This window comes from Heptranchias perlo, chromosome 22 (assembly GCF_035084215.1).
Source record: "Heptranchias perlo isolate sHepPer1 chromosome 22, sHepPer1.hap1, whole genome shotgun sequence".
Classification (NCBI taxonomy): Eukaryota; Metazoa; Chordata; class Chondrichthyes; order Hexanchiformes; family Hexanchidae; genus Heptranchias; species Heptranchias perlo.
The window spans coordinates 39,149,291-39,176,596 of NC_090346.1; the positions used below are offsets into that span (position 1 = coordinate 39,149,291).

At 40.0% G+C, this 27,306-nt stretch overlaps 1 protein-coding gene across 1 annotated transcript in view; it reads right to left on the reverse strand.

Annotated features, from left to right (window-relative positions):
- The window catches only part of clec16a (C-type lectin domain containing 16A), a 261,544-nt gene that overhangs the window by 88,722 nt on the left and 145,516 nt on the right, over positions 1–27,306 (reverse strand). The window contains exon 19 of the mRNA XM_068003337.1: positions 26,568–26,688. Coding sequence (XP_067859438.1) covers positions 26,568–26,688 — 121 coding nt within the window. The remainder of the gene's footprint in view (positions 1–26,567; positions 26,689–27,306) is intronic.

A 27,306-nucleotide genomic window follows, 5' to 3' on the forward strand; every position in this document is an offset into this window, starting at 1 on the left:
AGATATATCTGTCTTCTCTCTGACTCTTAACTTTTGTGATATACTGCACTATATCCTTGGCCCCTCACCTGACTTTTTCAATACACAAAAATCAATTGTCTGAACTGGTGAATATTCTTGGTTCTATCTATGCAACTCTATGGACAAACAATGGAAGAAATCTAAAGTAGTGGACAAAATATTTACATCATGATTTCCTGACACAAGTGAAACAGATTATGAAATCAAATGTAATGACAAATGTAATCTGATAATCGAAGTATTTGTTTGCCAAACAAGATATGGTGGGTCTACTACCAATGTATGTGGATCACCAACCTTTGGTGCTAAGGCAAGGACCAGTAAAGTAATAGTTTTAAATAAAAAGCTTAAAAGGTTGCAAGGGCACATTGGTTTAATACCCATTTGTTCAGACACAAATTCAAATGCTCAGCAGGAATTAAGTGGAAAGTGCAAAGAGCAAAGATTGAATTTTGAAAAATCAAAGGGTAGACATTCTCAGTAGGGGGTCATGGACAATGATCAGCAATGGAAAGCCATTCTTCCTCTCCCTAGCCCAGGGAATCAAATTACAGTTACAGTATCTACCAATGGTGCTTTAGCTGAGATCACCTCACTCAAAGATCAGGAAATATCCCGATCTGAGTGATCCAGTATCTGATATGAGGCAGTAGTCACCCACTGTGCCAAAGGAATTGAAAATATATTTTTATAGTTCAAACTGAAAAAAATAAACCAAATTCATGACTCACCATTAAAAGGAAGCTACACTGATGTCAAGATAGTTCCATTTACTATTGATCTCAGAAGGTTTGGGGGTGAGAAGGAGAGTGGGAAGACTTTGGTTGTGATGACTGAGGAATGAGTAGTCTGTGATCTATTGACCAATTGGTAAAAGTTTACTAACCAGCTCTACTGCATGATGGAGCAGCAAATGTGTTGTCAAAAGAGTCTACCATTTAAAAATTCCAGCAAAGCCCGAAGGATTCAAGAACTCAACTCTGCAGATAACACAAACGTGCACTGCATATTGGTTGATAGGTGAGCAAATCATTATCACAAGAAAGATACAGATGTGGAAGGCCCATCTTAGCTCATCCATTCATAATAAAAAAATAAGCAAATTCCCCCCATCTAACTACCTTTTGAATGAATCTAAGATTTTTGTCCCCATTACCCTAAGTGGAAGGCCATTCCAAATTTTGTTCACTCTTTGGGCAAATAAAATTCTTCCTGAAATCTGTCCTAAACTTATCTTTCGCTAGTTTTTATATATATCCTCTGTTCTAGTATCCTGGCGTATCTTGAAGTGATGCTCTAGATTTAACTTATCTATGCCATTTAATATCTTGAATACTTAAGGTTCCCCGTCAGTTATTCTTCTCAAGGCTGAACAGCTCCAGTTTCTCTAGTCTTTCCACACAACTCAATCATTTCATACCAAGAATCAACTTCATGGCTCTCTAGGTGGATAGCAGATATCAAGAGTTCCTCACAAGTTACACAGTGAGCAGCAGAATTCACCAAGAGAATGCACTGGTGCTATCCACCTTATCACAGCAGCAATGCACACTATATCTTGTTGCATGGTAGTTCCACCAGTTGGAGGTATGGAGCTTTGGCAATAATTACTTGCCTTTCTGCAACCAAATTATGGCCAGAACCCAGCTCTGGATTTATGAATGCATGTTATTTTATCTGGCATCCAAGTAACAACTTCCAGCAGTTGTCATCTCAAATCCTGGAGCTTCCTCATCAGCTATATGAATTATATCAGCCTTCAATGTGGTGGAAGGGTCTACAAAGGACGCCTCCTATTGTGCCCATCGCCTTGATGATTTAGACCAGTGTCATGTACCAGGCTTACCGATCAACTGATTAAACCAGGTCTTCATGAGGGATTTTAGCAAAGAAACATGCTCACTGAGGCTGAATCCCCCTTCAGGATACTCAGTAACAGGTTGGTGTAGGCCAGAGCCCTTCTCGCTGCAACTGCTTCCCTTTTTGACACCAATCCACTTCAAAGCTTCGTTTTGGATTTCACACATGGTTCAGAGAAAGCCCAACCATTGTATGTATGGGGATCTGAACCATAAAGGAGAACTGTTCGGACACATCTCGTGCCACAAACTTAACCTGCAATGAGACTTTGTTGTCATTGAAGATCGAGACAGACCAGTGTGCCCTTCATCCAACGCCAGCATGGTCTCAATGGACTGTATCCTGGCTGAAGCTGCCAACCACAAGAACTTCCTGGTAAGATACAATTTTACAGTTGGGACAGATGGTTCTTGTGTCATTCAATTAATAACTAATCAATATTTAACAAATCAAGGTATGCAGCATTCCCATTAGGATTTCAGTAAAGCAAAATGGCAGACATTGGAAACACTGTGTCCACGTGAACATCCAGCACTGCAATTACAAACTGCAAAACTGTGTCATTCCAAATGTGGGTTGTGACTGGATGCAACAGTCTTAGTCATATAACATTAAACTGAAGTACTGGTGGCTGCAGGACTGTTCCTGGTACTAACTGTAGTGGGAGCAACTTAAGTGAAGAGTATCACACAAAAAAAAATCCAGATAAATGAACACATGCAAAAAAAGTAGAAAAAGTGAACAATTCCAGCTTGCAACTAGCTTCTGTGCATTGAAAACAATGGAGAACATACTTTTCCATTTAGGCCTTGAATTCTCTAACTCTAAAATTTTCCATGCACTCAGAACTCCCTGTTCTTTAATATCTATGTCAGTTTCAAAACAGCTGCAGCCATCCCTCTATGCTCACATTCTTGGAGTCTGGCCTGGATTTCTTCTACTACCGATGCCACACATTTTACATTTGAGACACAGACCAGAACAGCCATGGCACATCACCATTGGATGCACAGTTGGTTCGTTGAGCCCAATGTTGAAATTAATGCTACTTCCCCAGAGTCTTTACTCTTCTGGTCCTTCCATGTGTTCATTCTATGAATTTTAACTTGAACCGTGGAAGAAGAGTATCAGCTGAACTAGGTTGGAGAAGGAGAAGGGTGCCAGGTTAAATTGAGGAGGGAGAGAGAAGGGAAAGAGTGCCAGTATGAACTGGAAGAGTTGGAGAAGAGACTGTCTCTGTTAAGGGGTAGGAAGTTGGATGTGGTGCAGTGTCTGTGAGCTGGGTCCAGATAGGGTAAGTGAATTTGTGAACTGGGCAGTGGGGTTGGGGTAGAATGTGGGTGAGTGACTGTGGAAAAATGTTTAAAAAGTTTGCAAACATTTACAAGTTTACAGACTATAATTCATGTTGTTATCTCACTCAGCTAAGGCATCTGCATACATCTAGGCCTGCTGTGAGACCTGGTATTACTGAGTATTACCTTCTAATGGTGCAAAAAGCAAGAATCAATTGTGACTCAAACATATATTTTCAGTTTAATTAAAATACATATAGCTATTCCAGAATAAATTATTTTTGCTGTCAAATTTGCATTACACTTCAAATTGTTGGAAAATACACCAAAAGTGTCAAAAATCAAACTTTCTTGATGCAATATTCGTCCAGACCCTGACCCCACCCCCCCTCCCATTAGAATCATACAATAGTTACAGCACAGAAGGAAGCCATTCGGCCCGTGCCTGGTCTTTGCAAGGACAATCCAATTAGTCCCATTCCCCCGGTCTTTCCCCGTAGCCCTTCAAATATTTTCCCTTCAAGTATTTATCCAATTCCTTTTTGAAAGCCACAATTGAATCTGCTTTCACCACCCTCTCAGGCAGTGCATTCCAGATCATAACTACTCGCTGCGTAAAAAAGTTTTTCCTCATATTGCCTTTGGTTCATTTACCAATCAGCGTATATCTATGTCCTCTGGTTCACGACCCTTCCGCCAATGGGCAATTTTGAACACCGCTATCAAATTTCCTCTTAACCTTCTCTGCTCTAAGGAGAACAACTCCAGCTTCTCCAGTCTATCCACATAACTGAAGTCCCTCATCCCTGGAACCATTCTAGTAAATCTTTTCTGCACCCTCTCTAAAGCCTTCACATTCTTCCTAAAGTGCGGTGCCCAGAATTGGACACAATACTCCAGCTGTAGCCGAACCCGTGTTTTATAAAGGTTCAACATAACTTCCTTGCTTTTGTACTCTATGCTGCTATTTATAAAGCCCAGGATCCCATGTGCTTTTTTAACCGCTTTCTCAACCTGACTTGCCACCTTCAAAGATTTGAGCACATATACCCCCAGATCTCTCTGTTCCTGCACCCCCTTTGGAATTGTACCATTTAGTTTTTATTGCCTCTCATTCTTCCTGCCAAAATGTATCACTTCGCACTGCGCTGCGTTAAATTTCATCTGCCATGTGTCCACCCATTCCACCAGCCTGTCTATGTCCTCTTGAAGTCTATTACTATCCTCCTCACTGCTGACCACACTGCCAAGTTTTGTGTCATCTGCAAATTTTGAAACTGTGCCATGTACAAGTCATTAATATCAAAAAAGCAGTGGTCCTAGTACTGACCCCTGGGGACCACCACTGTATACCTTCCTCCAGTCCGAAAAACAACCGTTCACCGTAACTTAGCCAATTTCGTATCCATGCTGCCACTGCCCCTTTTATTCCACGGGCTTCAATTTTGCTGACAAGCCTATTATGTGGCACTTTATCAAATGCCTTTTGAAAGTCCATGTACACAACATCAACCGCATTGCCCTCATCGACCCTCTCTGTTACCTCATCAAAAAACTCTATCAAGTTAGTTGAACACCATTTGCCTTCAACAAATCTGTGCTGGCTTTCCTTTATTAATCCACACCAAGCGACTATTAATTTTGTCCCAGATTATCGTTTCTAAAAGCTTCCCCACCACAGAGGTTAAACTGACTGGCCTGTAGTTGCCGGGTTTATCCTTACATGCTTTTTTGAACAAGGGTGTAACATTTGCAATTCTCAGTCCTCTGGCACCACCCCCATATCTAAGGAGGATTGGAAGATTATGGCCAGCACCTATGTAATTTCCACCCGTACTTCCCTCAGGAACCTAGGATACATCTCATCTGGACTGGGTGACTTAACTACTTTGAGTACAGCCAGCCCTTCTAGTACCTCCTCTTTAGCAATTTAGCCCATCCAGTATCTCAACTACCTCCTCTTTTACTGCGACTTAGGCAGCATCTTCCTTGGTGAAGATGGACGCAAAGCATTCATTTAATACCTTAGCCATGCCCTCTGCCTCCATGCGCAGATCTCCTTTTTGGTCCTTAAATCGGCCCCACTCCTCCTCTTACGACCTGTTTACTATTTATATGCCTATAGAAGTCTTTTAGATTCCCTTTTATGTTAGCTGCCAGTCTATTCTCATACTCTCTCTTTGCCCCTCTTATTTCCTTTTTCACTTCTCCTCTACTTTCTATATTCAGCCTGGTTCTCATCCAGGGAGCTCTGGCTTTGGTTGCCCTACCTTTCCTCCTCATGGGAATGTACCCGAATCATCTCCTCTTTAAAGGCAGCCCATTGTTCGATTACAGTTTTGCCTGCCAAACTTTGATTCCAATTTACCAATTTATTAGGAAATAAGAACTAACTCCCCCTAAAAAATTTCTAAATTCTAAAATTGCACTTTTTTGTACTTTAATCTTTCCCCATATAATACGACTGATGGAATATATTGGTATAGCTCCAGCTTAACTCATGATAAGTTCATGTCCCATTGCACTTCCATTGTAACTATTTCTTTTCGTATGCCACGAGACCATGGGGTTTCAGTTTTCACAGGAAAACAGTGAATCTTGAAATCCAATTCAGTAAAAAGTAATTTAACTTAATTAGTTGCTTTGAAGCAGTGTCCTCGGTCATATGCCTTTATCCAGGTTTATCTTCAGTTTATGTTACTTTTCTTTTTTGAGTTGTTGGCTTTTTGGGGACTGTGAACTGTTTTGATGATGTTTGTCAGCTTTTCCAAGTTTTGTAGGTTGGCATGTATGGAGAATGAGGAGTACACCAGAATGGAGGATGCATATAGCTGGAGATTGCTGAGGTTGGTTGGAGTGAGGCAATGCAGCAACTTGAAGGCCAGGACAAGGATCTTGAGATCAATTCTTTGAGGTGTAGGTGGCCAGTGCAGTTGGTCAAGGGTGAAAGTACAATGATTTCACATGTTACATAGGAAAAGAAACAGTTACACTGGGAGTACAATGGAACCTTGAACTGGTCATGAGTGCAAGAAGTGAGAAAGTAGGCTGCTGTGTTCTGAATAAGTTGTAGCTTGTGGAGGATGGATGCAGAGAAGCTATCAATGAGGGCTTTGGGGCGGTTAAGCCTCAAGGTGATACACAATACTTAAATTCAAAACCAAATGGTGGTAATAAAATCAATATTTGCATTATCTAGGTTTAGCACACATTTTGGAGTTTGGCTTTTCTTCGTGTCTTAACAGTCCCAATACCATCATATTTATGCCACCACAGGGAGGTCAGCATTTACCCACATGGAAAGAGGGTCGCCACTACACATTCCTTTCTTTCAGAGTGGCAGGCCAGGGAGAACAAATGGACACAAAGGAAACGTGCAAAAACCCTTGACAAACTCACACCTTCTCATTTGACCATGTTAGCATTGCCTTCCCATTTCTTGATACAGATACTGCTGCCTCTTAAGTGCATAGTGCCCAGAGCAATCATTAAATGTGATTCTATAACCTCTCTTTTTGGACATGACATGTGTATTAAAACTTCCTGTGACCTCACAAAAGGACAAACTGTTGTGGTTTGTAAGCTGTAACAAAATGAGTAAAATGAAAGCAGATTCTGGCAAGCCACTTCCACAATGAATATATCTCCTCCTTGTGACAAAAGCATTTTTTCCTTTTCAGATTTTACTATGCCCCAAAATGAATAAAATCAATTCCACTTTATCACACTGTACTTTTTCCTGTTCCATGTAAAAAGTCATTCTGGAATGGAAACTCTATAGGGTTAAATTTTAAAATTGCCCAGTGTTGTGTGGGCAACCTGGCTACTGATTTGCTGCCATCATACATGTCATCAAAATGCCAGCTTTTAGCATATGTGAAAATTACTTGTACCACTTTAAACTCAAACTGGGAGATGTGAAACTATTTCAAATTTTTGAATAAATTAAATCAGAACCATGTAGCAGATGACCTTATCTTGATCATATTTCAGTAGTTTTTTTCAAATTTCTAAAAATAAATTATGAAAATTTCTATAATAATCAGACATGTATGAAAAATTAATACTAAACATTCAAGAGGAATGGATGGCACGAAGGGTAAAACCAGGCCGTTACCAAGAATAATAGGAAGATCTATGATCGAGTAAGACAAACTCACACCTTTGCATTTAATACATGACCAGATTAGCAAAGCCTTCCCATTTCTTGTTGCATTGTTACAGATACTGTTGCTTCTTAATTGCATGGTTCCCATTTAAACATATGGAGCAGTGCTTTTTTTTTTAAAAAGCAACATGCATGTTAAATAGGTTATATTGCTGAAACAAAATCACTTACTGCTAGTGAGAGAGCCTTGACATGTCTAAAACATTGCCATTTTACCTTAGAAATATTAATTTTAAACCCAGCCCAGAGTAACTTTCTATGATGATTATATGTGCAAACAGTTTGAGCATTCTTAGTATGCACAGATTCACAACACCAAAACCGCCCTGAATTTTAGTCTGTTTTTCACACAGAAAAGCTGCCGACTTGGAGATGGAAGTGTAATAGTGAGGTAGTAAGAGTTAAGGGGGTAAATGTTTGTCTGGACTAATTCTTGGGCCGAGAATTGACGTTGCACAAGGAGCGCGTGCCTCCACTAAGAGGCCTTATGCCGGCCTGAAATTGGGCCTCGGACCAATAACTTGGGCAAGCTGCCAGTGCCTCCAAAGACCTGTCCATATCTGAAAAAGAGTTTCAGGCCACTTTCCTTGCCGGCAGAGACCCTCAGGTAAGTGCTGGGAAAGGGGTGAGGGCAGCGGGTGGGAGGCCAATAGTGGCTGGCAGGAGTGCCGTGCCATAGAGCCGGGAGGAGCACTAATCCTGCTCCACCTGGATTGAGAACATTTTTTTTCAATAAAACTTACCTTTATGGTGGCAGCCACTGGCTACACCACATCGACACCTGGAAATGACTGATGCTTGCTCTGCTCAAGGTAACCCAATTTCTGTGAGGGGTCCTAAAACAGGCATTGGCCCTTCATTAGTATATGCAAAGCCTAATGCCTGTTTTAGGCATCTGTCCTGGACACATGAAAAATGGCTGAACCCAATTTCAGGTCAGACGTTTTTCAGGCGTCGTTGGACCCTGAAATTGATTATCTTCAAAAGTGAGCTGTAACAGAAGACAAAGCTATCTAATCCTATTTTGAGGATGTGTTGTTGGATAGTTTTACTTAGAGTTCAAATCTAGCAACGGTTAAGAACAAAGTACTTGTTGTGGACATTAGGTGCCAAATGTGGCAATTATTTACATCTCCCAAAATTACCACCTGAAAAGGCAAAAGAAAAAATAAATCACCACAAATGTGCCAAACAAGTGAAAATATCTGTTTTACTGTATAACTTCAAAAATGTGGTATTTTAGACTGATTAAAATAACCCACTAAATGGATACATCAGTTTGCACAATGGCCAGTAAGAGCTTTATGACTATTAGAAGATAGATACTATTAAGCCAGAGTTCTAAATGTTTTTATCTATGTAGGATCCATTCCCAGGAGAATTTCAAAGCATGCATAATGATATGAAACTACAAGCAAAAGGGACACGAAGCAAGAGTCTCACCAAATTTCTACAAGGCTATTCAATATCCCATCTTTTCACATAAAAATGTAGTAAGCTGGATAAAACTCCATATATGGAACAATAAGTATTTGTTATGATGTGTTCGACATGAATTGAATGGAATTAAAAACTACGACTGTGCACAAAATACAACAATGATGAAATTACTGTGTCAAATTACAACTTATTCCAATTCCCCAAAATCAAATGTGTTATAATAGAAGAAACTGCAGGGGTATGTGTAGTTTTGACTAATATTGTTAGTAAATGTTGGTTTCAAAGTGTTGGATTAGATATTTACATTGCATTTGGAGAATACATTATCTTCAATCACACATTCAACAAAATCAGATGGGGTTTACTCGGCAAAGTATAATTAATGTGCAATGTATCCTTATGCAGAAACAAACAGCAATAGCAGACCTAGTGTTGTCCTGCTTTACTAAGGAGATATTTGACATGGTGGAATTAGAGTTTCTGTTGGTTGATGGAAATGGATTTTGAGATGAACTTTGTTCACTGGGCTAACATTCTAAATTATCCAATGATAAGGACTCACTAACAAAACAAACTCATCCCCTTTTCAATGTCAAAATAGGATTAGATAGTTTTGTCTTCTGTTACAGCTCATGTTTGAAGATAATCAAACTCTTGCTGGCTTCAATTCGGAGCAATACAATTATTAAGGACACCCTAGTTGGTAGGACAGAACATCCATCTGATTCTTTGCAGACAATGTTCTTCTGTACCTGCTCAGCCAGTGATATTTCCTAACATACTCAGGATTCCGATGGCTACTGGCAAATCTCAAAAGCATTGACTGAATGTGGATGAAATAGAAAGTATGTCAGAGGGTGAGCACCAAGTATCCCAGGTGGCTTTTCTTTCTGTTGGACCATTATGGTTTTAGATATCCAGGGATCAATAAAACACCATTGAATCAATCCTGTATTGTGTTAACTGTCCTACATTGTAACAGGAAAATCTACTCAGACCTAAAATTTTGACATTTTCTTTCAGGTTGCCCCCCAGCAAGATGCAAGAACAAATGTGTTGATAAGATTGTGGCACCTTTTTAGAATGCTGCCTATTCAAATTATTAACATGTTACAAAAACTGATAGATGTCCATGTTTATTTGGAGTAGAAAACATCTCAGGATAAAATTTAATTGGCAGCAGCCACCAAAGGAGAAAAGAGGCGCCACTTCATGGTAGATGAACCATGGCACGTTATGTGATCTTCATAAGCACAGTACATAAACAAAGGAATTGGATTCAAAATTTTACATCAAATATGCCACAGCTGTATGGCCTTTTGGGCTCATGAAGTGGAGGGGCTCAGACTTATCAAGTAAAAGACAACGGATCACCAATCTTTGCAGGTAGCAGTTACAAAAAGAATGCAGAACTGTGACTTAGCAGGATAAATATTTTACAGAAGTTGAAGGATTCCCATTTTTGTTTTATCAGGTGGTATAAGACGAACACAAATCTTAACAGTTCTCAATTACATTAATTTGTTTGATAGATCAGCTCCTACATTATAGAACTGTTTGCTCATTGAGAAAGCCTCTCTTCTATTTTGTCAGTAATACTGGATCATGGCAGTCACAGAAAGAAGTAAACAATCTTTCGGTGCAACAGGTCTTAGAATGAAAATGATTTGACACCTGTAAATTGCACATAAGGCTGGTTTTAAATGTGTTAATGATTACTGGTTTAATACTTTGATTTACATATTTTATTTAGGCCATCAGTTCTACATTTTGTTGCAAGTTATGTTGCATTTTTTCTCGTTCCCCATTTTAGGTCTCTCTATTCATCACATTCCACTTGAGAGAGTGGGAGGATCAATACATTCCCAGGCCTCTGCCAATTCTGTCACCAGATGCCCAAAGTGGAAAACTTCCATTCCTAGCACAGATATCCTTCATCTTGAACAATACTATTCCTTAGTAAAAAACACATTCTTTTCAATGAGTGGAAACTCATTAATGATATGATTTTAACATGTCCTTTTCTGACCAATCCTTTCCCAGTGCACAGCAACACATTAAAATAAAACGAATAGATTGTAATTCAAATGCAAAATGAAAAGAAAATGGTAATGACAACAGACAGCGATGCTATTGTGAGAAAGTAAGGAACCTCTTCTATAATCACACAATGGAGTCTCACCATAGAACGTAACTCAAAGCTGCCTAATGTATGGTGTGATAAGTTTTAGCATCTCTCATCTGAAATGCTGGGGAGGTATTTGGATGCACTTAGGGAAAAACAAATGTCCTGTTTATTTATATACACCCTGTGCACTGTTTTGGAACTGTCTACAAACCAGCTATTTCAAGGGTCAAATCAGGATTGAAACTAAAAGGAAAAATGAACATTTTCATTACAAATAGTTGTGTTCTGATTTTCGGTTAAACCCTATAATTACCTTCCAAAATAAGAATAAGCCCCAAAATGTCAATATTCTCATGCTGCTGTGCTCAGGTGATACACACAGCAAGTTTGCCCGTTTGGTGCAGGAAGCACTTAATCTTTTCTCCATACCAACACACGGCATCAATGTAAAGCACACCTACAATTGCCTGTGGCATGTACAGAAAATAGAATGGAGTTCCATGGGGGAGGAGACACTAGCAACACAGCTAACTATGCACTTTAAATATTTTTAGCTGTAAGCATTTATTATATGAAATATTTTATTTGTTCTGTCCAAAATTAGTTTGCTGATTAACCCCAAAGTTTTCAGATTACTAATGTAGGGAGAAGATTTCCTCTGTATACTATATTTAACAATATTGTAAACCTGCTTAAAAATAAAATAGATTTACACTTTTGTCATACATTGCTCTCAGAGGGAACCTTCCTCATTTTGTGTTATTTTTGACATAAAAGACACACATTTGCTTGCAGCTGATTTCATCTGATTTTTCTATCTGAATTCAGCAAAAAGTAAAACTCAAATTCAGACAAACAAACCAATTATATTTTTGTTTATTACATGATTAGAAAAATAGCAACAATTTATTTTTGAATACTTATTGCTAAGATGTTAGAAATATAGGTTTCCCCATGGACATCTGAAAATCTCTAACGAACTGACACCTTTTTAGCAAGTCCACATAGTATTCTGCAATCATTAACCCAAAAAAACCCCTCATACACTACCCAGGTTAGCATGTTTAATTGCAGTAAGGTTTCAATATTACATGTCAATGCCTGTGTACATTGCAAGCTGAAGTAATTAGTAAACAGTGTTCTCACACACCATGCTTTTGAAATAAATCAATGGAACATCTAAAGTCAATGTAATGGAAACCTTACACGCACTTGTAAGCCTTGCCACAATTAAAAAAAAGTATATTCCTTTTCATGGTCAGGACTGAGTTGTCTACAGGTCACATATTATAGTTTAGATTTAGAGAAACATGATCCTTTTTAAAGGTTTTGGACTTATTTTACTGGATTAAAAGAGATGAACAGATTAACTGGGCTACTTACTAATATGAGGATCAAATGGAATTGCACTGTTCATGTTTCCTGTATATTAATACAATTCTCATAGAACAAGATTTGAATATGCCGATCAAAAGCAGCTTAGGGTACAATGTTAGGTCTTTATCAGGTAGCTTGAAAAGAATCAATTAGTCCAGCCATAATAGATGCTGTCTGGAGTGATATTATCAATCTTTCATGCTTAAGAAAAAATCTAAAATGAAAATTTATGCCCGTTATTCTGCACACATCCCGATTTTAAAGAGGTCATATGGAGGAGGCAGCGAGATGAGGCACGGTGCTTCCCCTATAGCAATGAAAAAACAACTGGAGCCAGAGTCCACGCAACTTGTTTTTGTGCTAATTTTAGTGACTGATTATAGAATGGATTGGTTTTGATTATTAGGCAGGTTCTCTATCTGCCCTCTTAATCAGGGTAATAGTGCAAGTCATGGGATAGGATGGGAGAGAACCTAACAAAATGAAAAATAGATCTTTAAAAAAACTGATAAAGTATAAAAATAAATTCTAAGAAAATTTACACATGAAATAATCCAGAATTAAAGACAGTGTTTAAAAGCTATGTGCCTATATAGTTTATAAAATTATATAAGTCAAAACGCTACCCAGAACACTCGTTATACGTTGTTTCCACTCCTGAAAAAAACTGCTGCAACTTGCCATCCTCTGCTAGATCTTATCTGCATAACTGGACACCATTTTCAATCTGTATGGCCTCAACATTTTGTGCTACATTCTTGGCCTGAAACGCGAAACAATATTGGCTGAAAAGATGTCGAACGTGAAAGAGTCATCTTTACTGCCTGGTAACTGATTGCAAGAGGCAACAGTAACTAGTGAGTGATGTCAACAGGCAATAAAATGGGGACATTATCCTCTGGCAATACAAAGCACAATCTTAGTGTGTTTAAAATGTTTGATAACCATTTTTGAGTGTGAGCAGTAAATGTTTTGACAAAATCCAATTTTACCATTGTGGAAACACCAGTATTTTCCCTTGTGTTAACATAACATGTGGATATGGATACACAACATCCAACATGTGTACGAAACACATCAATCGGTAAGTTCTTTTGAACAAAAACATAAGCCATAAACCCATGGCCAGGCATGTGCCCATACAGATTATAAAATGATGTAATTCAAAACATTACCGAGAGCACTCTAGTTATGGGTTGTTCACACTCTATACTGCAGCAACTCACCATCCTCTGCTAGAACATTTCCACATAACTGGATACCAAATCCTGACACAGTGGGACCCTGTCCTATCAAACTGCAGAATATCAAAGGCCCTGGAAATCCCCAGTGGCTTCCAACCGACCTGAGTCACTGTGTTCTAGAAGATTTCCACCATCAGTTCCCGCACTTACTGGCAACTTTAATTTTAGTTAAAAGCATGTTTTAAAATACTGGTGTTCTACCTCTCTCCATCTGCTTGACTGTGAAGGAAACTGCTAGCTGGTACAGTAATCAGCTGGTCTTATATAGTCAACACACACTCTGCTCACTAGCAGTTTAACAGTGCATTTACACTACAACAGTGTAAAGCAGTTTTGCTTCACACCAATGCTAAAGTGTATTAATGTAAATCTAGTGTCAGAATTACGGGTACGGTAGCATAGTGGTTATATTACTGGTCTAGTAATCCAGAGGCCTGGACTAATAATCTGGAGTCATGAATCCAAATCCCGCCACGGCAGCTGGGGAATTTAAATTCAGTTAATTAAATAAAATCTGGAATAAAAAGCTAGTATCAGTAATGGTGACCATGAAACGACCGGATTGTCGTAAAAACCCATCTGGTTCACTTATGTCCTTAAGGGAAGGAAACCTGCCGTCCTTACCCAGCCTGGCCTATACGTGACTCCAGACCCAGAGCAATGTGGTTGATTCTTAAATGCCCTCTGAAATGGCCTAGCAAGCTACTCAGTTTTACAATCCCACTAAAGAAAGACACGACAAAGACAAACCAAGCCCAGTCGACCCTGCAAAGTCTTCCTCCTCTGGGGACTTGTGCCAAAATTGGGCGAGCTGTCCCACAGACTAGTCAAACAACAGCCTGACAGCCATACTCACAGAATCATACCTTTCAGCCAATGTCCTAGACGCCTCCATCACCATCCCTGGGTATGTCCTGTCCCACCGGCAGGACAGACCCACTAGAGGTGGCGGCACAGCGGTATACAGTCAAGAGGGAGTGGCCCTGGGCGTCTTCATCATTGATGCTAGACCCCATGAAGTCTCACGGCATCAGGTCAAAAATGGGCAAGAAAACCTCCTGCTGATTACCACCTACCACCCTCCCTCAGCTGATGAAACAGTACTCCTCCATGTTGAGCACCACTTGGGAGAAGCACTGAGGGTAGCAAGGGCACAGAATGTACTCTGGGTGGGGGACTTCAATGTCCATCACCATCACCAAGAGTGGCTCGGTAGCACCAGCACTGACCGAGCTGGCTGAGTCCTGATGGACATAACTGCTAGACTGAGTCTGCGGCAGGTGGTGAGAACACCAACACGAGGGATAAACCTACTTGGCCTGGTCGTCACCAATCTACCTGTCGCAGATGCATCTGTCCATGACAGTACTGGTAGGAATGACCACTGCACAGTCCTTGTGTAGACAAAGTCCCGTCTTCACACTGTGGATACCGTTCAACGTGTTGTGTGGCACTACCACCGTGCTAAATGGGATAGATTCAGAACAGATCGAGCAGCTCAAAATTGGGCATCCATGAGGCACAGTTGGCCATCAGCAGCAGCAGAATTGTATTCCACCACAATCTGTAACCTCATGGCCCGGCATATCCCTCACTCTACCATAACCAACAGGCCATGGGATCAACCCTGGTTCAATGAGGAGTGTAGAAGAGCATGCCAGGAGCAGCACCAGGCATACCCAAAAACATAAGAACATAAGAAATAGGAGCAGGAGTAGGCCAATCGGCCCCTCGAGCCTGCTCCGCCATTCAATAAGATCATGGCTGATCTGATCCTAACCTCAAATCTAAATTCATGTCCAATTTCCTGCCCGCTCCCCGTAACCCCGAATTCCCTTTACTTCTAGGAAACTGTCTATTTCTGTTTTAAATTTATTTAATGATGTAGCTTCCACAGCTTCCTGGGGCAGCAAATTCCACAGACCGACTACCCATCTCAGTTTTGAAAGAGCAGCCCCTTATTCTAAGATTATGCCCCCTAGATCTAGTTTCATCCATCCTTGGGAACATCCTTACCGCATCCACCCGATCAAGCCCCTTCACAATCTTATATGTTTCAATAAGATCGCCTCTCATTCTTCTGAACTCCAATGAGTGGAGTCCCAATCTACTCAACCTCTCCTCATATGTCCGCCCTCTCATCCCCGGGATTAACCGAGTGAACCTTCTTTGTACTGCCTCGAGAGCAAGTATGTCTTTTCTTAAGTATGGAGACCAAAACTGTATGCAGTATTCCAGGTGCGGTCTCACCAATACCTTATATAACTGCAGCAATACCTCCCTGTTTTTATATTCTATCCCCCTAGCAATAAAAGCCAGCATTCCGTTGGCCTTCTTGATCACCTGCTGCACCTGCAAACTAACTTTTTGATTTTCTTGCACTAGGACCCCCAGATCCCTTTGTACTGCAGTACTTTCCAGTTTCTCGCCATTAAGATAATAACTTGCTCTCCGATTTTTCCTGCCAAAGTGCATAACCTCACATTTTCCAATATTGTATTGCATCTGCCAAATCTCCGCCCACTCACCCAGCCTGTCTATATCCCCTTGTAGGTTTTTTATGTCCTCCTCACTCTCTAACATATCAAAGTTTGCAGATGATACAAAGATGGGAGGGAAAGTACACTTGGTCCCCTCCTCCAAATCGTTAATATAGATTGTAAAGAGTTGGGGACCCAGCACCGACCCCTGCGGAACACCACTGGCTACTGGTTGCCAGTCCGAGAATGTACCATTTATCCCAACTCTCTGCTTCCTGTTAGATAACCAATCCTCCACCCATGCCAGAATATTACCCCCAATCCAGTGATTCTTTATCTTGAGCAATAATCTTTTATGTGGCACCTTGTCGAATGCCTTCTGGAAGTCCAAATACACTGCGTCCACTGGTTCCCCTTTATCCACCCTGTACGTTATATCCTCAAAGAACTCAAGCAAATTTGTCAGACATGACTTCCCTTTTGTAAAGCCATGCTGACTTTGTCCTATCAAATTATGTTTATCCAAATGTTCTGCTACTGTCTCCTTAATAATAGACTCCAAAATTTTACCCACCACAGATGTTCGGCTAACTGGTCTATAATTTCCAGCCTTCTGCCTACTACCCTTTTTAAATAAGGGTGTTACATTGGCAGTTTTCCAATCTGCCGGGACCTTTGCCGAGTCCAGAGAATTTTGGAAAATTATTACCAAAGCATCCACAATCCCTACTGCCACTTCCCTCAAGACCCTAGGATGGAAGCCATCAGGTCCAGGGGATTTATCCGCCTTGAGTCCCATTAATTTACTGAGTACCAATTCCTTCGTGATATTAATCGTATTTAGCTCCTCCCCCACCTAGAGCCCCCTATTTGTCCAGTGTTGGGATATTCTTAGTGTCCTCTACCATAAAGACTGAAACAAAATATTTGTTCAGCATTTTTGCCATCTCCATGTTTCCCACCAATAATTTCCCGGTCTCATCCTCTAAAGGACCTACGTTTGCCTTAGCCACCCTTTTTCTTTTTATATAACTGTAGAAACTTTTGCTATCTGTTTTTATATTTTTTGCTAATTTATTTTCATAATCTATCTTCCCTTTCTTGATCAATCCTTTAGTTACTTTTTGCTGTCTTTTGAAGACTTCCCAATCTTCTATCCTCCCACTAAGTTTGGCTACTATCCTTAATATGTCCTTGTTTTTAGTCGGATACTATCCTTAATTTCTTTACTTAGCCACGGATGGCTGTCATTTCTTTTACACCCTTTTTTCCTCAGTGGAATATATTTGTTTTGAAAGTTGTAAAATAACTCCTTAAATGAACACTACTGCTCATGTACCGTCTTACCCTTTAATCTATTTTCCCAGTCCACTTTAATCAATTCCGCTCTCATACCATCATAGTCTCCTTTATTCAAGCTCAGTACGCTTGTTTGAGAACCAACCTTCTCACCCTCTAATTGGATATGGAATGTAACCATGTTATGGTCACTCATTCCAAGGGGATCCTTAACTAGGACATTATTAATTAATCCTGGCTCATTACACAGGACCAGGTCCAAGGTTGCTTGCCCCCTTGTTGGTTCAGTTACATACTGCTCAAGAAATCCATCCCTAATACACTCAATAAACTCTTCTTCAAGGCTACCCTGCCCAATTTGATTTGTCCAGTTAATATGATAGTTAAAATCCCCCATAATTATAGCTGTTCCCTTATTACATGCCCCGACTATTTCCTGATTAATACTTCTTCCAGCAGAGTTGCAACTATTAGGAGGCCTATATACTACGCCGAGTGTTTTTTTCCCCTTATTATTCCTTATCTCTACCCAAACTGTTTCATTATCCTGATCCTTTGTCCCAATATCTTTTGTCTGTATTACAGTGATTCCTTCCCTTATTAACATAGCCACCCCACCTCCCCTTCCTTCCTGCCTGTCCTTCCTGATTGTTAAATACCCTGGCATATTTAATTCCCAGTCGTTGTCACCCTGCAGCCATGTTTCTGTAATGGCCACAAGATCATACCCATACGTCGTTATTTGTGCCGTTAACTCGTCATTTTGTTACGAATGCTACGTGCATTCAGATAAAGAACTTTCAAATATGTTTTGTGACACTTAGTTCCTGCTTTTTCCTTTTTTAACACTTTGCCTATTACTCCATACCTTCTATCCCTTCCTGATATGCCTTCCTGTGTCTCCCTGCTCAGGTTCCCAACCCCCTGCCACAGCTTTGATGCTGGGTTAATCACCTTACGCCTTCTAGTTTTCATTTTATCTGTCGTGCCTAAAGTATCTAAAGTGCCTAAAGTACACTTTCTTTCCGCTGCTCTATGCTTTTCCCTTTCACTTGTTCTTGAACAACTATTTGTACTATTTGTATTGTAGATTTCCCCTGGGTCTTCCCCTCTCTCGCTGCTCTCAACTTTATTCCCTTCTGACTCCCCGCTCAGGTTCTCATCCCCCTGCCACTCTAGTTTAAACCTTCCCCAACAGCACTAGCAAACACCCCCGCTGACACTACCATTGGAGTATATGTGCATTTAATTCAAAATCTAACTTTAAACAGTGCTGGTGAGCAGAATGTTGACTGTGGGATCATCCAATTATGCTGTCAGTTAGCAATTTCTTTCATTGTCAAGCAGATGAACATGGGTAGTGCTGGTGAATGGAGATAATATCAGGGGGAAGTCTTTGGGAACCAGACGTCCAGGGGGTGGGGAGAGAGGGTTGGAGTGGTGGGTTCTCATACAATTCGTACATTGGCCAGCACTACCGAGTTTTTAATCTGATAAACAGGACACAGTCCAGATCATTTTGGATTCTACTGGATTTCATTCCAATAAAGGGAGTTGGAAAACTATTTGTATCTCATTTGGCGGGTATACAGTCTACTCCCATTAATTCAAAGTCATTTTTTCCATGAAAAAAACTGAATTATCCTGTAGTTCGAATTAAGCAATTTTAATAAAACAGCAGAGGAGGCATTTTTTGCATGATTTCAATTTGATTTTTTACAGAAAATTTGAATTAACCTTGAAGTAGGAGAAATAGACTATACAGTCACAAGTTACTGAATCCTACTGGTGCACAAGTGAACCTAACCCAATACTATACTGACAAATGTTGTGATATTTGTCTCAGAAGTGCATGCTCACCACTCCTTGTAAGTAAATCTTGAAAGTCTATTGCTGACTGTGTAAAATATGTCTTTTATATTTAGGGTTTCTGATTCACAGTATTCACTAGAGCCTTTCTCTAGTTGTAATAAATCCTGGTTTTATCAGTATGTTCAGGTTTTCTTTGATTTAAAAAAAGTAAAATGGGAGTACATTTGTGTGCAAACAATGCTCCACAATCCCTGATTAGGCAACTTAAGTTATTCGACAGAACTAACACTTCCTCTGTATTCCTCGAGGCAAGTTAAACATTTTCATTTTAGAGAAAGTGTGGTTATCACACATTTGTCATGCAAAATATTGGTATGCCCAGCAAATATGTAGCTGACTATATGTATTTTTAAGTAACTTGTCGATCTCCCACGGTGTGGCACAGGGGGAGTCAAGGCCAAGTGCAATCTTCAGATAAAGCATTTGGTTGGGGGGGGGGGGGGGGAAGATGATTAGATAAGGGCATGCAGGCATAATTCAGTTTCCATTTTGAAGTCATATATTCCGTTCTTATTTTAATACTTCCTTTATAAATTCCTATGTTCACATTTATAGATGTTTGCCTTTTTTATTCATACGAATACAAATCACGTCAGTGGATGGTCCAGGTCATAACAGATGCATTTGCAGGTCCCAGTAGTAAACTGCTATAAACTTGCTAACACTAAAGTATTATCACGTGAGGCTGATTGTGGAGATTAAATTTTACAGCAAATTTTCTCTTAATTATAACTGCAAAATAAAATTTAAAGTAACATCAGAAAAACAGCAAAAGCATTATCCAAATCATTCATGGACTGGAAAGAGTGGTGGCACTGGTTCATGCACTGCCTGTGGGCCTGTCTTAATATCACTAGTATATGGCTTTTCATCAAGAAAAATCACAGAATTGCTAACATAGTCCAAAGCAGCATCTGATAGAGTGCCCAAAATCATGTTAAATCCATATTGCACTAGATTACCTAATCTACACACCAACAGATATGCACAGATGTATCCTAATAATACAAAAAAATCCCTCTTTAAAGATTCGAAGTTTCAAACCTAATAGAATTATCAAATGAAAATAGTCAGATAAACAAACAATGGATAGACTTGTTTGCATAAGATAAATTTCTTAACATGTAGATATCATCCCTGGACTTTAAACATGGTATCATAAGACTAGGGAGAAACAGATTAAGGAATTTGTGTAGTGGTCACTTACATTAGTATTCTGTCTGTAGACACTTTCTCTTAGGAGATGTGCAATGCTGTTAACAGAAGTGTATCCTCACTTCATTTCATACGATCTCGTTGCCTGTGCCATGCAATTTTGCAACTTTTGCTCTTTAACACTTTAATGAATAATCTGTCATTGCCTTGGATATTTCCAGAGTCTCTAACAGGATTTGGTACTGTACATCAAAATAGGTTTCCATCATATGGATTCCCACCTGTCTAGTTTTCTCGCAAAATCTTCTGTGCTCTAGTCAAAGGCTCATCCTCTGACTGTTCGCCTATTAATTCAGGGGTTCCTTAGAACTCTATCCTCTCTCCCACTTGTTACTTTTTCATTTCAATGACCATCTCTGTTCATTGTCCAAACCTAATCACTCTTTTCCTGATGATTCCACTTTGCGTTTTCTAACCTCAGAGTAAGCACCTCCAGTGCTCTCAATCTCCTGTATTCTCAAAGTACAATTGCTGAATCACAACAGCTACAGCACCTTTATGCTCTTCAATAACAAAAATGGTCCGTCTTTAAGCTCTTCACAGGCAAAGTTTCTTGTCTTTTGTGAGACTAACCAACCTTTGTCTTTCTCCATCTATTGATATTCTTGGCTTCATTATCCTCCCTTGATCTTGAGTGGAACTTCTATATCTTCTACAATGCTTCCACGAAGCTCAGTTTCTTTTGTGCCAAACACTTTTCCCCCTAACACCTCTTAACTCTCTACAAAGCCACAGTATGCCTAATATTTGAATACTGCTCCCATTCCTGGGAAATCTCTTAGCACTTCTCTCAGACTCCTGGAAAGGATGCAAGAAAAAACTTGTCATCTAATAGATGAACCCTTTGTCACCTCGAGATTCCAACTTTTCTCTAAGTCACAACCATTCTGATTTCTTTATTTTATCAGTAGTACAGTCAGTGCTCTCTGAACTTTCCTCTCTTATTCCTGCTCAGCTTCAAATGTCATCCCACAAGTCCGTCCCCCTTCTTACTGTGTTGGAATGAAGACTCATAACAGTTTTCTACTCTAACTCATTCTTTGAAGAGGATGTAATTCGTGACTTTGGCCATGGTGGTCTCGGTACTGTGGGCAGGGTGGATGTTGGACTAAAGCGATTCAAACAGGGAATTTTGGGAGAAGTAGGTTAAAAGTTATAGAATGCTAAGCTACAACAACTATTGCTCTCCTACACACTCCTGCTCATCTCTTCTACAAACAGGGCACTATAATGGTAGCAAACAGCTATCAAGTCAATCAAATGATGTTTGATTTTGTCAAAAGACATTGCGCCTTGTTGTTAAACATTCTGAACTACAAGCGTTTTAAAACAGAATCAAATTCAGCTGGTCCTTTAAGACTATAATGCGCCACTTGAAAAAGATACCTACACCATAAGCCACTGACCAAAAAGCAGAATACCACAACACAAAGAAAATCTCACAATTTAAAACCATCCCACATTCTTACCTAAACTGTGGTGTGGTTGAATCATTTACTGTAAAGCTGGTGAAATGTACTGGAAAACCACTATTATGCACTATATTACCCCCCACACCAATGTAAAGACAGACTATGTGGAACACCTGACTAATATCATAAAGCTGAAAGCACCTACTCACAAACTTAAAATCCCATTGAACAGTTTGCATCATTAGGGTTACTCATTTTACTGCAACATTCATGATCAGCTTATAATCTCATGAAATACAATATTATATAGTATCCTGAGGCAGGAAACAAAGGTGCCAAAGAAAGAGCTGGATTCTGTACCAGAGTCCACTGCGTACAAATTCATTACTTGCTAGTAAATTGTAGCAAATGAATAACAAAATTCACAACTATCCAGACTCTCCTCTCCTGTTCCCTGCCCTTCCCCCTAAAAAAGCTATCAAGATCAGTAGCCAATTGTATCTGTCTCTTTGAGGGGCTGTAAATTTTCTTCAGGTCTTCGAAACAATTCAAGTATAGTAATCCTCATGCATACAATTCAAATGTCTGAGGACTGCAAAGACAAGTGAGCAGAGGCAAGTGCAGAATATTCTTCCACTGATGTCACCTTCCACACCAGTGCTTCGGATATGTCTTCCTTTTTTCTCAACCAAGGAATCCCCATCGCTATGGTTGACAGGGCCCTTAACCGAGTCCATCCCATTTCCTGCACTTCTGCCCTTGCCCCTTCACCTCCCTCCCAAAACCATGATAGTGTTCCCCTTGTCCTCAACTTTCACCCCACCAGCCTCCACTTTCAATGGATCATCCTCCACCATTTCCGGCGCGATGCCACCACCAAACACATCTTCCCCTCCCTTTTCAGCATTCTGAAGGGACCATTCCCTCCACAACACCCGTTCCCCTTCCCACGGCACCTTCCTGTGCGAGTGAAAGAGATGAAACACCTGCCCGTTCTTCTCCTCCCTTCCCATCGTCCAGGGCCCCAAACACTCCTTCCAGGTGAAGCAGTGATTTACTTGTACTTCTTTCAATTTAATATACTGTATTCATTGCTGACGATGCGGTCTCCTCTACATCGGGGAGACCAAACGCAAATTGGCCGATTGCTTTGGTGAACAAGTGTTCAGTCCGCAAGTGTGACCCTGACCTTCTGGTCGCTTGCCATTTTAATTCTCCGTTCCACTCCCACTCTGATCTCGGCCTCTTACACTGTTCCAATGAAGCTCAACTGAAGCTCGAGAAATAGCATCTCATCTTTCGTTTAGGCACTTAACAACCTTCCGGACTCATCACTGATTTCAATAACTTCAGATCATAACCACTGCTCCCATTTTTTCCGGACAGCAGGTGCTGGTAATGGTTCTGATGTTACCATTTACAGCTCCTCTAGACCCATCTTTTGTTTCTCTACTTGCCCCATTACCACCCTCTTGGCCTTGCACCATCATCCCTTTTATCATTTAATCACTCCTGCCCTCCACCCTATCACAGATGTTCCCTTTTGTTCTTTCCTCCTCTCCCCGCCCTTTGCATGGCTTTGTACTTGCTTAAAAACTGTTAAATCTTCAACTTCTTCCAGTTCTGATGAAAGGTCATCGACCTGAAACGTTGACTGTTTCTTTCTCCAGAGATGCTGCCTGACTGGGTATTTCCAGCATTTTCTTATTTTATTTCAGGTTTCCAGCATCCGCAGTATTTTGCTTTTGATGCAGAATATTCTACTTCCTTTTCATCTACCTTCCCCCCCACCACCAAAAACCCACAAGTTCCCATTATGTTAGAAAATTAAATTTATAGTTATACTTTATAAAAATGACGAGTTTAAGAACGTTGGTTATATATTTTCTAATTACTAGTTGATCTCCCATTGTATTGCATGTGGGGGTCAAGACTAAGTGTAGTCCACAGCTGGAGCAGGGTTAGAGGCTGGGAGATGTTTGGACCATGACATGCAGGTGTAATCCAATCCCCATTTTAAACTCATACATTCTGAACTTCATTTTATATTTCCATTATAAATTCCTATGTCCACATTTATGATGGAAAAGACATCGAATGACCTGTAAAGTGCTACGGTGGGGATCAAAACATGGTTAAAAGGCAGAAGCGACGTGTGCAAGAGTCAAAAGGAGGCACAAGAGACATCAAAGAAGTAAAAGACATATGAGAGATAGAGTGTGAGAAGAGCTAAACAGGGATGGGTAAGTAGAATGGGAAGCATGACAATCTGGCAAAATGGAGCAGGCGCCAGCGGCTGAGGAGTCTGGGGGAAGAAAAAAGGTTACACCATAGGTGCAGACCACCCCAACAACACAGTGCTCCAACTGGGGGTGGGAGAGGGTCCCCCTCCCCTTGCATCAACCCACTTGCCTCTCCCATTCCTGGAAATGCCAGCACACATATCTGATGCATAAACTCAAATTACCAACGGGCTGAACATCAATAGCATTATGCCATTAGTCTTGCAACATGCCTGGCTGTGCTGTGTAACAAGCAACTTCTCACGAGCATCAGGTTTCTTCCCCAGGACAAGCCAAGCAACATGTACCACAGTAGAACAATCAACACAATTGTAGAGTATGAACAACAGATATGCAGAAGGGAAATACTGTTTGTTCCAGCATGGCATATCAGGAATGCATTCCACTTAAAAAATGAAGATGATCACATACAAGGTAGACAACCTTTCCTCTTCACTCGTATTCTTCATATACCATTAGGATCATTACTAAGTTGCATCTTAATTGAATGAAGGCAAGTCCTCTTTGGCAATTCCTAATAGCTGGGTGCATGTGCTACAAAGCAGCTCCTCTTTAGAAGACAGTTCTGAACAATGATGTTTAATACAAATAAACAACAGTTCTGCATAACAACCGTTCAAATATTTTGAATGCAAACATTTGAGGTTAACTGATAATATAGCTGTTAATAATTCTAGGTTTTTTCTTGCTAATAGAAAGCAATGGAGAATGTATTACTGTGAAATGCAAGAGATAACCAAGTTGAACTGCCTCAATGATCAATGCATCAAATATCATCACCCTACAATAGTTCACAAACTTCAGGTAGCCACCTAGAGGAACATCAATGCTGGGAGGCAGAGATGAAAAAAACATTATATAGAATCGTCCCTCTGATGACAATTGCCTTGCCTAGTGTTTGAAGCCTTGGTAATCAAAACGTTGCTCTTGAAGGACTCAAGTTCACTCATTTTACCCTAACAGGACACCCAGATTAGGTCATTGCAAGATATGAACATCCAAAACATTTTCAACTTTGCCATTAAATTGACCAAGCTCAGTTGCAGTCTAAGCCTGAAGTGCGAATGCTCAGCCACCTTGTCAGCTACTCAACAATGGACTGTCAGCGAGCCAAGAGTGGAGCTTCTGAGACCTGAAGACAAAGTTACTGTGGTTGATAATAATTACACAGATTTGGGAAGCTGTAAATATGCAATCTGAGTTGCCAACAGGGAAAAGAACTGATGCCCTGGAAAGACTTAACTTTGGTACAGCATGAAGGAGATGTAGGACTAAGGCCCCCATATCAGATCATCACTGATGGTTAAAATATCTTAAAAGTGGCACTGCTACGGTGACTCTCCCTATCGTGGGCCTGAGCTTATTACAGTATGTAGAGAATGCATGTGGCACTAGTGCAGTAAAGGTACACATCTGAACTGAAGCTAAGGCAACTTTGCTGGGGCAGGGTAGTGTTTACTGTTCATCTGACTCACACTATACCTGTTTTGAATGTGCTTGATGCTCAGACTGGGAATCAAAAGTGGTGGAATTCCATTCCTCACAGCACTGTCATCTCTCACCTTGATTAGCAAAAAATTCACCCAACATCAAATTGGAGTTTGCTTGCTCAAAACACAATAAATAATGAGTTTACTTTGACAGGGTTGCAAGGTGATTCAGGCTCCCTGAAAAAATCCCAAACATAAGATGTTGGTACCATGATGTAGCTCATAACAATTCACCCACACAAAGTTCAAGGAGCTTTTTCAAGCTGCTTTATTTTCTTATTTCACTTCTGATTGCCTTGTTGAACTATTTAGGTTCAATGTTCAGATGTTTTTTGAATCTACATGTGCTAATCTTAGACATGCATTTTTCTCGCATTTCCTCAGTATATCTTGGAAAGTATATTGATACTTTCACCTTCCCTCAGTATTTAACCTTACAATCTATAACTTGGGGGTGAGATCTAAAATGTTTCTTTAAAAATTTGAACAGGAATCCACACAGCACAACCTAGTGCTGTAAAAACTGCTCTTTCCATAAATAAAAAGGGATGCTAATGGATCCGATTTAGACAGACATTAAGGTGGTGAAATTTCCCTTGCATCAGCTGAACCTGAGGGACACCACCAGATTTCCTTGACTGTGGTTCCCAGCATGCATTTAACTATATCATTAACTTCAATGAGTCAATGTATGCTCCTGTACATATCATTATGTAACAAAACTGTGCAGCAACTTCACAAAATGCATAGGAATTTTTCCTTTAAATACAAAAGTGAAGGTTCACACAGCATGTTAACTGGTGTATTTCTACTTTTATTCAGGTAATTCTATGTTGTAAGTGTTTTTTTCATTAAAGGGGAAAAAAACCAAATAAAACATGTTCTTTAAATATGAAAAAAGCAGCTCTCTAATAGCTATATGAGAAATGCAAAAGACAAGCAGCACCTATTGAAAATACCTACTCAGATCTAACACATCATCTGTTTTAATCAGATCCTGCTCCCTCGTCAGTGGTAGTTGTGTCTCTGGCTCTCCTTGTAATTGCAGGGACAAAGAACGGAGCATGAAGAAAACCCTGATAGCCTAAAAGAAACAAAGATAAAATGTTAGTTCAGCTTGATGACTCTAGTTGTAAGCTTTGAAATTAGTTCAGTAATTTGATAACTAAATTACAGTGTTACTGTGAATAAACAAGAGCTGTCACATTCGTATTAAACGCAAGGCTTGTTTGCCCTCTTAGGTGGACGTTAAAGATCCCATAGTACAATTCGAAGGAGGGCAGGAGCGTTTTCCCGGTGTCCTGGCCAACATTTATACTTCAACCAACATCACTAAAAACTGATTTTCTGGTAATTATCTTGTTGCTGTTTTTGGGACCTTGCTGTACGCAAATTGGCTGCTGCGTTTACCTACAACAGTGACTACACCTCAAAAGTACTTAATTGGCTGTGAAGCTCTTTGGGACCTTCTGAGGACATGAAAGACTCTAAATAAATGCAAGCTCTTTCTTCTTTATAAAGATTTGTTGGATCTCTTTTTTTCAAAAATGTCATTCTTATTTGCTCCTTCAGGTTTCCCTACCCCAGATAGTAAAAACAGGAAAAAAAAACTGGGCAGGAAAACTTCTGCCTAGACTTACCAAGGGCGGTAAAACTGTCAGAACAATTTTTCTTGCAAAAATACTAATAAAGTAATACAAAC